Source organism: Macrotis lagotis, chromosome 8, assembly GCF_037893015.1.
Source record: "Macrotis lagotis isolate mMagLag1 chromosome 8, bilby.v1.9.chrom.fasta, whole genome shotgun sequence".
In the NCBI taxonomy this organism is placed as follows: domain Eukaryota; kingdom Metazoa; phylum Chordata; class Mammalia; order Peramelemorphia; family Peramelidae; genus Macrotis; species Macrotis lagotis.
This window is the reverse complement of record NC_133665.1, coordinates 70,746,223-70,759,555: the sequence shown is the minus strand read 5'-3', so window position 1 is coordinate 70,759,555 and position 13,333 is coordinate 70,746,223. Positions and strand designations below refer to the sequence as shown.

The window sequence follows — 13,333 nt, the reverse complement described above, 5'->3', positions numbered from 1 at the left end:
TTTGCTTATGTTTTAAGGGAGAGTTCATCCCATTTACATTCAAGGTTATGATTACTAATTCTTTATTGCCCTCTGTGCTATCTTCCCTCCATCTGTATTTTTCCCCCTTCCCCCCCTTTTTCCATATTCCCCAGTATTTTGTTTCTGAATACCACCCCCTTCAGTGTGTTTGCCCTCCTATATCACACCCTCCCCTTTCTTTCCCCTTTCCCTTTTTCCCTTTTCCCTTCCTTTTGTTATTTCCCCTTCCCCCCCATTCTCCTTCCCTTTCTCCATCCCTGCTCTGATTTTCCCCTTTTAATACTTGAAAAGTTAGATGTTTTATAAGTTAACTGAGTATGTGTAGGTTGACTTTAAGTCAAGTCTGATGAGAAGAAGATTCAGGTGTTTCTGCTCTGGTCCCTTCTTCCCCTCTATTACCATAGGTTTTTTTGGTACCTCTTAGTGTAATGAGATTTACCCCATTCACTCCCCTCCCTCCTCCCTTCTCTTTCCTGTCCCCCTTTTTAAGGAGGTAGTGTTTTTTAGATCATTCTATCTAAGTCACAGAAAATTCTGAGTGTCTGTCCATTCTAATTCAGTATATTCTATTGAGTAGAGTCAAAATTCCTGAGAGTTATTAGGGTCTTTCTCCCAAGTGGGGTTAAAGCCAGTTACATCTCTTTAGATAGCAGTCTCATGGATAGGTCATGAATGTCCATCATTTCTGGCTAGGTATATTCTCTCTGTTAGAGTTACAATTCTCAAGATTTATGAGAATCTTTTATCCCCCTATGCTAGGATATAGCCAGTTTCAACTTACTGGATTGCATTTTTTCTTTCCTTTTACCACCACTATTTTTTTTTACCTTTTCATATGTCTCTTGAACCTCCTGTTTGATGTCCAAATATTCTGTTTAGCTCTGGTCTTTTCATCAGAAATTTTTGGAATTCTTCCCTTTCATTAAATGTCCATCTTTTTCCCTGGAAGAGAAGGCTCAGCTTTGGAGGCAAGTAGATTCTTGGCTGCATTCCAAGCTCTCTTGCTCTTCGAAATATCTCATTCCAGGCCCTTTGATCCCTTAATTTTGATGCAGCCAGGTCCTGTGTGATCCTTACTGTGGCTCCTTGATATTTAAATTGTTTCTTTCTGGCTGCTTTCAGGATTTTCTCTTTTATCTGATAGTTCTGGAGTTTGGCCACAACATTCCTTAGTGTTTTCTTTTTAGGATCTTTTTCTGGTGGAGATCGATGTACTCTTTCAATAACTACTCTGCCCTCCGATTCCATGATATCAGGGCAGTTTTCCGTCACTAGATCCTGTAATATTAAGTCCAGGCTTTTTTTCTCTTCAATGTTTTCAGGAAGTCTTATAATTTTCAGGTTGCCCCTCCTTGATATATTCTCGAGGTCAGTGGTTTTGTTGATGAGGTATTTTACATTTGCTTCTATTTTTTCTATTTTTTGATTTTTTTTCACCGACTCTTGCTGTCTCATGGAGTCATTCATTTCTGTAGACTCTATTCTTTTTTGCGGGGAGGAGTTTTCTTCATTAACCTTTTGCAACTCCTTTTCCAATTGGTCAATTCTACTTTTGAAAGAGCTTTCCATTTGACCAATTGATGTTTTGAGAGAATTAATTTCTTTTTGCATTTGCCCATTTGAAGATCTGAGACATTTATTCTCATTTTGTATCTGTCCAATTGTACTTTCTAAGGTTTTGTTTTCTTGTTGCAAGGTATTAATTGTCTCTCCCAAATTTTCCAGTTGATTTTTAAACTCCTTCCTTATTTCTTCAAGGAAGTCTTTCTGTGCTGAAGACCAGCTTGTATTCTCCTCAGAGGTTCCCAGTCTCTGAGTTAGGGTCTTTCCCTTCCAAGTATTTTTCTATGGATCCACCTTTCCGCTGACCCTTATTCATTTTGCTAAGACCTGAGTTGGGGAGGGGCTGGTTCTTGGGGCTTGGGATTGCTAAAAGCTTTACTCACTGTGTGCAGTTTCTCTGGTTGGCCAGTAGGAGGTACTAGTTGCTTTCTCTGGAGTGTCTGTGACCTTGGCTGAGGCCTTCTCCCTTTCCTAGAAGGGAGGAATTGAAGCTATTGAATTCTTTTGTCTTCAATCAATGGTGGGCTTTACCCTGGCCTGAGGTCATTTCTCAGCTGGGCTGGTTCTTCTGCTCACACACCTGGGCCTGAGGCAGAAGCAGTTTGCATTTGTTTGTAAGGGAAGAAGTCTGAGTTGTAATGGGACTCAGACCAGAGGGGCCCAGAGATGGTGTCAGAATCCTTCTTGCTCCAGAACTCCCTCCCCCACTCCAGCCCTATCTGGGATCTCCCAGGGGACAGTTCCAACATCAGTGCCTCAGCTCTCCCATGGACTCATGCTCCCGTGATCCAGCCCCACCACTGATCCAGCAGGTCCGGCTCTCCGGCCCTCAGACTCCCGGTTCTAATTCAGCTGTTGATCTGGCTGATCGGGGCTGATCCTCCCTCTGAGCCCAAGACTCACCAACCCGAATTCGGCCAAAGCTGCTGTGGGAGACAAATCCTGAGGTAGATGTTTTTTCTCCTGGCTTTTCTTTCTGGGTTTTGTGGGTCGGATTTCTTCTAAGAGGTTTGTTTCATGTGATAGATGGGGAAGAGTTCAGGAGACTTTAGAACTGTGCCTGTCTTCTCTCCACCATCTTGGCCGGAAGATCTAACCTATTCCTTTTATAGAATAGGAAACTATAGCTAAGATAGCTCAGTGACTTGCCCAGAGTCACACAGACTTAAGCAAAAGAAGTGAAATTAAAATCTACCTTCTCCAATTCCAGTTCTATTACTTGTTTCACTCCATCATGCAAGTCAATTAAATTCACTAAAAAAAACATTTAGTAGCTATTAATTATGTACAGGGCACTAGTAGTCTGCTGGAAATAAATGTGTCATAAGAAATGACATATTCATTTTTTTCTGTATTGCTTCCTATTAAGTTTAAAATGATGGTTACTAAAAAAAATACTATGACACAATTAGATCAAATTTTGGTTTGTCTATTATAAACATCCTTCTATGAAATGCCTTACCAAAATGAATGGAGTTCCTGAAGAAACAATTTTATCCAAGAAAAATTGAGATTATATAAAATGGCACAGTCTGTCCCCTCAGGGAGCCCTTGGTCAATCCTTCATGGTTAACATCTCAGAACTTTCATATGTTTTATCTCTCTTGTAATCTCAGCAGTATGGTCTCTATGCTTAGTGTCCCCAGAAAAGCCATTATTTTATTTTATTTTTGGTAACATGCTTGTACCCTGAGTAGTAAACTCCTTTGTTAGACTAACAATTAGACATGGTTCTTCTTGCAGCTAACTGCCATAATCCAAACTTTTGAGTCTAATAAATAGAGTAATAATAAATAAAGTAATTTACTGGCCACCAATAGTTATGATCATATGGAATGGAACAACTACTTTAAGGCTTTGAAACAATATGTAAATGAATGACTTTAATAGATTGTATAGGTTGTTTATTTTCCCATCTTTTAAAAAAAGATTATTTGTGTTTATGTACCTGTCTTTCTTAAAAGTTTTAAAAATATTAGCATTGTAAAGTTGGGTAGATCAATATTTCAAATTCCTCATGAGAGACAAATCATTGAGGTAAATACAAACAATCGTAAGGAAGGTCACATTAAATATTTAGCTGTTCCTAATATGTTAAAAAAGAATCATTAAAAACTACTTTAAAGTACAAATAATATAAAAACATCAGTTAATTTATCCCCTCTGAATTTGCTTTGTGATTACAAGAAAGGAAGACAATGATCACACGCAAATAAATTTTATTTTGTGTAATATAATTTGATGCTATTTTCAACAGTCTTCCTATACAAATATTCTTCTGGCAAATAGCTTGCCAAAATGTGAATTACTCTATTTTAATCATAAATGTATTCAGAGACATTTTAATTTTTTTTTTAAAAGGAAGTACTAACTACTGAGGAAACCCTAGCCTACATTGCATTGAAGGAACCCAACAAATAATACATTACTTTTGCTTCATGGTTTCCCCACTTACAATATATTACATTGAACATCCATAGATATAAATGTGCTATCAAGAAAGATTAATAAAAGCAGTATTTCCATTACAATAAAAATTTAAGAAATGTGAATATTCTTTTTTTTTAGGGTTGGTTTTTTTTTAGGTTTTTTTGCAAGGCAAATGGGGTTAAGTGGCTTACCCAAGGCCACACAGCTAGGTGTCTGAGACAAGATTTGAACCCAGGTACTACTGACTCCAAGGCCGGTGCTTTATCCACTATACCACCTAGCTGCCCAAAATGTGAATATTCTAAAGAAGAGAATGGGTGAATTCTTATTTCACAAGTTTTGCCTGATACATTTCTCATTTAAGTAATGGAATCTGAATGATCAGTTGAATTCTCTCAGAGAAAGAATGAATACTAATTAGAATAAGAAGTTTGGGAAGACTAAACAAGATTTGAATATTAAGTCAAATTTAAGGCCAAAAGAAATGTTCCTGAGGAATAGAGTTTGCTTAAATTTACACACACACACACACACACACACACACACACACACACACACAGAAACACAGAGCTATTTTATCAAACATACTCACCACAATGTCTTCAGGGAAAGTGTCTCTGCTGAAGGAACCATCATCAAATACAACTTCATAGAAGGTTTGGGACGTCACCTCTATTACTCTGCAGCTGTAATATCTTGTGTTCCGATGCTTTGAGATGACAGTCTGACCAACACTTATTGCCTTTTCACAAGCTTTGGATCTCTTTCATGTGGATGAAGAGACAAAAAAGGGAAAGAGAATCAATCAACAAATCTTATTAACTACTCACTGTTTACAAGACACTGAGCAAAAATCCTGAGGAATCACAAAGACAAAAATGCAACAGTTCCTGATATCAAGGAGCTTACATATTTTGACCAATCATTAAAAATATCCATTTCTGTGGTCAGGAAATGTCGGGTTTATTTTTAAAAACTTTGTTTTCCTATCTCACCCAGGCTGGAAGGGCTGTAGCTACTTACCAATCTTACTTATCCTCAGTATGGAAGTTTTAACATGCTCCATTTCTTAGCTAGGCTAGTTTATCTTTCTTTAGGCAGTCTAATTATCCTAGGTAGTGCTGGCCTGTTCATAGGGATTCACCATTCTGGTGCCAGATAGTACAGATGCCCAGTCACCATTAATCTATTGCAATTTAGAATTCCAAAGCTCATGTGATTCACTAGCCCTTTCCTCCCCAGACCAGGAATGTGTCAACTTAACTAGCTGAAAAGAATTATTTTTATTAAGATGTTTAATTGAACTGGGCTAATAGTGTATAGGATTCTGGATCTGGACTAGGAAAACTTTAATCTAAAATAGTTTTACATTGAAGTTAATCGTTAGTTAAAATAATAATAATCATCCTGTACTAAAATCCTACTTTGGTGCTTTATCATAGGTCTGAAAAATGCTGGAATGATTTTGAGTTTGAGATGGGAGAAAAACTGGTTAGTATCTAAGGATCAGTCTACTTGAAGGTAGAAAAGCTCATCACCAAGAGGGCTGACCTTAGTATCTCAGCAAGGCTGGCTATTAAGATGAGGAGGGCAAACACAGTAATAGAATCATATATCCTTGCAGGATTAAAGCAAAAAATCCCAAAAGACAGTTCATATCATGGATTAGCATTCCCAGGGTAGCAAGGGAGTACATAAGTAGTCAAATGCATACTGTCTGTCGGAGACCAAGAGAATATACACACATGCCTTGGAAAAATGTGCCTCCTGTATATATATGCAGCGATCCTGTCATGTGGAGGACTGAAATCAAAGTCTGCCACTAGGCTAATAAGACAAGGGGGCCTCTTTCCACACTCTGCCCTTCATTTCCTTAGTTAGGTAAAATTCAATAGGCCTCTGACAGCAGCTGGGGCATGTAAATTTTTTGACAAAAGATTATGTTAATATGCCTAGAGGAATTTAAATGCTATGTCTTTTTTCAGAACAAATGTTTTGAATTAGAAATGTTTACTGAAACAGCTTGAAGATACTGTATGGCAGATGCCAAACCAATTACCAATTTACTCCTTTCCCCCATTTAGAATGTTTCTAACCTTACAAAAAAAAAGACCACTAAATGTAATAATAAAATACCAGGAGTGATGACTGTCTTCAAAATTATAAAACTTTTGCATTTGCAAATTTTACAAAACAATGGCTTGGACTTAGTCCATGTCAGTGCTTCATCTTAGTAGTATTTGCTTCAAACTGATTTTCCTCTTTGGGAAATATTCACATTGACCTAAAAATCACACTGTAACTATTGGATCCAAACCAGGTCATTTCTTCTTCCCAGTACATGCTTTACTGAAACTGCCATCCATTAGATATTTATTGCATTTGAATATATCTGCTTAGGATTTAGATAAAGCAGATGGTGATTCAATTAAGTTTATTAAATTATCCTTTCTCTAAATTATCTTTTCTTTAAATTCCTTCAAACTATGCCTTTGGAAAACCATAGTCTAAGCTAACACGATCTATTTCTGTATGTTTACAATATTATGTAGTTTTAAAAAATAATTACAAAATAATGTATTCCACTAGGTATTGGGGAATACACAAAACTGGAATAAGACTCTGTTCTTACTCTCAAAGTGTTTACAATCTATTATTGGAAGATAGAGACAACACCACATATATAGCAATAACACAATGTTACATTTAGTGTAATAAAACAAACAGCTAACTGAATTTCTGTTTGAAAACGAGTGTCCTTATTAATCTAGGAGATAAGAAAAGACTTTATAAAGGTGATATTTATTGAACTGAAATCCTAAAGACAAGTAAATTGTATTTCTTTTTTGTTGCTGTTCCAACATATTTTGATTCCAGTTTTTTAAATATTAAAAGTACTGCTGCTATAAGTATGTAGTGCTACTTCTCTGATATGTATAGTCCCAGAAGTGAAACAAGTAAAAAATGAGTAACTTTTCTTGCAAAATTCCAGAATAGACAAATCCAAAAGATTTCAGAAAAGATGAATCCAAGTCACAATTTCAATAACAGTGATTTGCTGAACCTAGTCTTAGTCTTTCCACAATTATTATACAATACATTCTCCCATCTTAAAACATTTTAAACATAAAACATTAAAAATGTTTAATGAGCACGAAGAATGCCTTAGAATATTATTTATAGCTTCTAACCATAGCAGTTTTAAATTTTCAGCAACTTACAGGTGGTTATTGGCAACCTCCTCTTTTGAAAATTGTTCATATCTTTGGCAACATACATGTCTATTAGAGACTGGCTAATAGACTCAGATTTGTGTGAATTGTCTATAGATTTTGCCAAAGACTTTTATCAAAGACATAACAGTTGAAATGGCATTTTTATGTCTGCCTACAAATTGTCCCATAACCACAATGGTCAAAGTTAATAGCCTTCTAATCTCCTCTAATTTTTGTTAGAGATGGTAATCTGTATATAGGACCACAGAACCATAGATTTAGAGCTAAGAATGACATTTAGTTATTAAGTTTCTGAGGCAGGATTTGAACGTAGATCTAATTGACTCTATGTCCAGTAGTCTAACCATTCATCTATCTGACTTTGTATAACTCAGCAATTCAGTTTGGAATCACATATTCTAGTAGTGGTCAAATCCTGTGATGAAGGACTCTAAAGAAGGAACTGCCCTTGCAGACAGAGAAACATGTTTCTCTTCTCCTCATTTCCCTTATGACTCAAGGAACAATTTCCTTAACTTTAAAAGGCTAAAGACGTTAAGTTTCCATGTGAGTTTCTCTATCAAAATTTGATAAAGTTTAATAAAATAGAGAAAATTGCAATATAACAGATGATGTTAATTGGTGGGTTTTCCTATGCTAACACTCTCTTGCAAGGATCCATTTCTATTTATTTGACACCCAGGATGAAGATAGCTGATTCTCCAGAGCATCAGTAGCTGAGGGCAGCATCAGAATCAGGAGTGGAGAGTCATGCTGATCACAATAGATGCACTGAGGAAAGCTAGAGGTTCTGAACTTTGCTACCCAGCAGAATGTTCTACATCAAAGGAAACTTCATAACAACTCCAAGAATGGAGAAAACTAATGTAATGACTTAGACTTATAAGTTCATCCTTTAACCAAATATTCTAAGTTTGAGAGAATTTTTCTCAGGGAACTTGGGTGTATAAAAGTGTACTGTGTGCCTGAATGGTGCAGGGGTGGGGGTATGTTTCTATGGGGGGATGTTTCTATAACTGTGGATTATATCTGCTTCGTAAATTAATTCTGATTTAAATAATCAATGGAGAGGACATTAATGGGGCTCAAGAGCTTTGGTACCAGGAAAAAAAAAAGGTTACTCAGTGTTACCTCTAGAACCCTGAGAAGCAGTAGTCATCTATTCGTGGAGGAACATAGTCCATCAAGGCATTTGGGTTTGTAGTCTTGGATTACTACCTGATATAATTTACTTGTTTATCCATCTAGACCAGGTAAATTTTTTTCTTCCAAAATTCATTTGCATTACTTGCTCAATTTCCTCATCTGAAGTTAGGTAGTTTAGATTTTGTCAATTTGGGTAATTATACTTTTTTGAGTGTTTGTTTATTCACTTCATCTTCAGATTTCTTAGCATATAATTGGGTAGCATTTCATAATTTACTTCCTCTTTATTCCTCAGCAATTTTCCTTTCTCTCTTTAGATATTGGTAATTTACTTTTTCTGTTTCTTTTTAATTAAGTAAACTAACTAATGGATTTGTAAACTTTCTTTTAGAAAACTAACCTTTTACTTTACTTGTTCAATGGTCTCCTGGTTTCAGTTTTCTTAAGTTTTTCTTTAATTTTCAAACTATCTTCAATGCTTACTTATGAATTAACAAATTGATTCTCCTAGTTTTCTATTCATTGATTTTTCTTTCTTGCCTTTGTTAAAGTATGAAAAGATAAACATTTCCCTCTAAAGATTAATTTAGCTGCATTCTTTAAATGTTATTGTCTCATTGCTATGATTATTTATAATATAATTTATTAGTATTTTACTACTTTGATAAGATAATATTTATAATATGATTTATTACTATTATAATATGATTTAGTCTTTGATTCACTCATTCTTTAAGATAGTATCATTTAGTATCCATATGTGGCAACTATTCCTATTTCTTTTTTCAATTATAATATTTATCATATTAGGTTCTATTTACTGTTTCTTCCTTTTTGGGCACATTTCTGCATTTTTTTTAATGACCCACCACATTATCAGGTTTTTTGGAAAGGTGCATGATAGCTTTAAAAATAAGCATACTCTTTATGATCCCTAATATGTGATTATGGTTACAAAACCATCAAATAAGGTATCACATCTAATTTTTCTAATATTATGGGGAGATCCTTTATGGGTTTTTTTTTTTAATACTAAAACTAAGTCTGAAGGAGGCACATTGACATTACCTGTGATCATTGTCTTGCCATCTGGGTAGTCTCATAAATCAATGAATTTCTCCTTTAATCATAGTTAGTTCTGCTTTAATGCTTGTTTTGAAAACCTTAGTTTTTCCTAATGTAATTGACATATTAGGGAACAATTTGAGCATAATTTGAATATTATGTTTATATGACTTCATTCCAAGAAAAAAGAATAGAGAAAATTATGGCATTTCATAACAGCTCACAGACTTCCATTTTTTTTCACTTCCACAAGCAAAATTTAGGTCTTTTTCAAGGTAAAGTGTCAGATTTATTTCATTATCTTCTGGTACAGTAGCAGATGTGAGTGGAACAGGGCTAGTTTTGATTTGTAATCATACATTCTATCCCCAAATTATCCTGCCATTTCTGAATTTGAAGGCTTGCAGATGAATCTCTGGTGCCTAGCAACTGACTTTGAGATATGAGTGTGGCAACAATTCAAGGCCAGGAATAACACCACTACTTAATGTATTTTTTTTAAAATTTCTTAGCTATTTAACAAATATAAAACCGTACTACTGTTTTTTACCAGGTATCTGCCTCTTCTGTGTCATTGAGAGATTTTTTTTGAGTGTTATTTCCCTTATTTCATATTTCCCATAAGCCACATGGTTTTTTATTCTAGAATCTTGAATAGGGCAGTGATTTTTAGGGAAACATGTATTTTGTTAAACTGCAAAACTGATTGTATGTAGAAACTGTTATTTGAAGCAATATATATTTGTTTGATTATCTATTGTGCCTTTAAGCATTGTTGATTCCCTATTTAATGCTCTTGAACATATCTCTTTTTAACTCTGCTTTAAGATCATGATTTCCATTCTGTCATTTTTATTCAGATGAAGCAGAGTAGATTCAACCTCAAACCCTCAAATTTACTGTTCATACTTTAATGTATATATTAAATGTAGGAAATGATTAGATCTTGCTTTAGAATTCCTTCTACCACTCTATGTTTCATGGATAAGTTTATCCCATTCACATTCATTATGGTTATGCATTTTTTCTCTAACAAATCTTGTTATTATATAACTTTGAAAAAAAATAGAAAGAAATTAGCACCAAGGATTAGCAATTTGTATTCCCTATCTCCCAGGTTTGGAACTTAAAAAGATCTTTAGGTCACTAGATCTAAACTCATCTTTTTACAAATATGTAAAAGGAAGGGACGGCTAGGCAGCACAGTGGATAGAGCACTGGCCCTGGAGTCAGGAGTACCTGAGTTCAAATCTGGCCTCAGAGGCTTAAAAATTACCTAGCTGTGTGACCTTGGGCAAGTCATTTAACCCCATTGCCTTGCAAAAACTAAAAAGAAAAAAGAAAAATATGTAAAAAGAGGCACAGAGAGTTTGTGACTTCTAAATTTCAACAAGTAGTATGACTTGGAAAAATCTGTTTCTACTTTCCTCTCCCTTTACATTCCTAGTTGACTTCATCATTTAGCTGAAACTGCCCTTTCCAAAGCTACCTATAATTTCTTAATTGCCAAATTAGATGATCTTTTCTTGGCCCTAATTGTTCTTGACCTATCCATTACATTTAAGTTGTTGACCTGAGGAGGAGCAGTCAGTTGGGGAAGAGGAGAGCAAGGATGGTCTCCCCTTTTGAGTTTTATTATGACATTATTCTCTTCTTGTTTTCCTCCTTCCCATCTGACTGCTCCTTCTTAGTCTTCTTTATTGGATCATCAGCCACATCACTCAACCTAAGTACTGATGTTGCCTAATATTCTGTCCTGAGCCCTCCTCCCTTCCTTGTTATCTTATCAGCTCCCATGGGTTTTATGACTCCCACAATGTATATTTACAGCCCCCGAGATTCACAACAGCAATTCCAAATGATGTACTGGGGATATCTTAAACTCACTCTGTCTAAAATTAAATTTATTATTTTTTACCAAAACTTATCCCTTTTCTAACTGTCCGTATTTCTGCCAAAAGTATCACCATCCTTCCAATGTTTCAGGATTGTAATCTCAAGATTACCTTGAACCCCTTACTCCACCTCCATCCAGTTAGTTGCCAAACCTTGCCAATATCTCTTATGAATGACTACAGCTATCCACTCACACAACACTACCTACATTTTAGTTTGGACACATCACCTTTCCCTAGATTACTGCATTCTTCTAGTTAGTTCCCTTGTCTCAAGTCTTGCTGCTCCAGTTCAGAACACATATCCAAAGTAATTTTCCTTAAGCACAGATCTGTCTATGAGATTCCCCTACTCATTCAACACCAGTGGCTTTCTCTAGCCCTTAGAATGAAATATAAACTACTCTACTTAGTTTTTACCACCTGGCTTCAACCTATCTTTCTAGCTTCCCAGAACATTATCCCTTATTCTTTTACTCTGCAATCTAACCAAAGCACCTTGCTCTCTGTTCCTCAGACGCTCCATTTCTCATTTTCCAATTTTTTTGTAATGGCCATTTACCTTGCCTGCAAATGCATTTCCTACATTCCTAGGACTCATCATTCCCTTCTTTCTTTAATATGTATCTTTTGTATGAAGTCTTTCCTTATCTCCCCAATCACAACTTTCCTTGCTAAAATTTAAATTTATCTTGCATTCAACTACTTCGTATATATTTGTATTTATCTATTTTAAAGTTTTCATAGATTTCTTGCTTAAAGCTCATTAAGTTCGTGGAATATGAAAATTGCTTCACACTTCGTATCCTCAATGCCTAACACAGTAACTGACATATAGTAAATAGGGGTTTAATCCATGCTTGATTAACATCATGAAGATAACACCACCATCACCACCACCCATTTTGTCCTGGTGTTGATGGTTTTTCTTTCTGACATGGCATCCTCCATTTCTACCTCTTATGAAGAAATCTAATAAGCAATTCAAAATTCCTTCTTCTCTTTTCTTAAGTATTTAAGAACTTGTCCAGATTTTTTTTCTCATTGACCCTTAGATCCTTTCTAAGGGACTATAATCTTTTAGGATAAAACTGTGTCTCCTTTGCTTTGTCTGCCTTTCATCAATTGTGAGGAGCTATGATTTTCTTAAAAGAATTGTTTAGGAGTCCCTAAATTTTTTTGAAGTCCATTTTTATTTCTTGTAGGATTATGCTCTAATTTTGGGGATTAATTAATGCTGAGTATAAGTCCTTTTTTCCCCTTAATGTAGACTAGTAGTCCTAGATGGTTCTTAGTAGAATTCCAAGGCAAATAATTTGTCTTTTCCAGGGTCACTTGCAATATTTTCTCTTTTATCTAATATGCCATTTATTGGGGGGTTTTTTTTGGGGGGGGTTAGCTTTTTACAAGGCAAATGGGGCTAAGTGGCTTGCCCAAGGCCACACAGCTAGGTAATTATTAAGTGTCTGAGCCGGGATAATGAACCCAGGTACTCCTGACTCCAAGGCCGGTGCTTTATCCACTATGCTACCTAGCTGCCTCAATATGCCATTTATTGTCCAGTATCTAAAGTGACTGCATGTAACTCTTCAATATGTCTATTAAACATTTAATAGTTTTTCTTTAAATTTAAGCAAAATTATTACTTACCTCCACCCACCCACAATACTCATTGTTTTTCCAAGGTCATTTCAAGATAATTATCAGAATCTGCTCCTGGTAAGCTATTCATCTTGATATAATATATTCATTTTGATATAATATTCCCCTCCCAAAGTTACTTAATGTATGTCATCTTTATAAGAAATTCCCCAGTACAGGTCTCCTATTCTGTTAATTCTTTTGTGTCCAAAATTATAATTATAAATGAAAAACACTTATATGTTCACTGAGGATACAAATACAAAAATGAAGTAGTTCCTATCCTCAAGGAGATAAGGCTCTAATGGAGAGTGGCGGCCAAGGTAGACAGTTATA

At 35.4% G+C, this 13,333-nt stretch overlaps 1 protein-coding gene across 8 annotated transcripts in view; it reads right to left on the bottom strand.

The window, feature by feature from the left end:
- The window catches only part of KDM4C (lysine demethylase 4C), a 502,779-nt gene that overhangs the window by 53,486 nt on the left and 435,960 nt on the right, over positions 1–13,333 (bottom strand). For all 8 annotated transcript variants that reach the window (XM_074197494.1, XM_074197496.1, XM_074197492.1 and 5 more), the window contains one exon: positions 4,607–4,777. In XM_074197494.1, the coding sequence (XP_074053595.1) occupies positions 4,607–4,777 (171 nt within the window). The remainder of the gene's footprint in view (positions 1–4,606; positions 4,778–13,333) is intronic.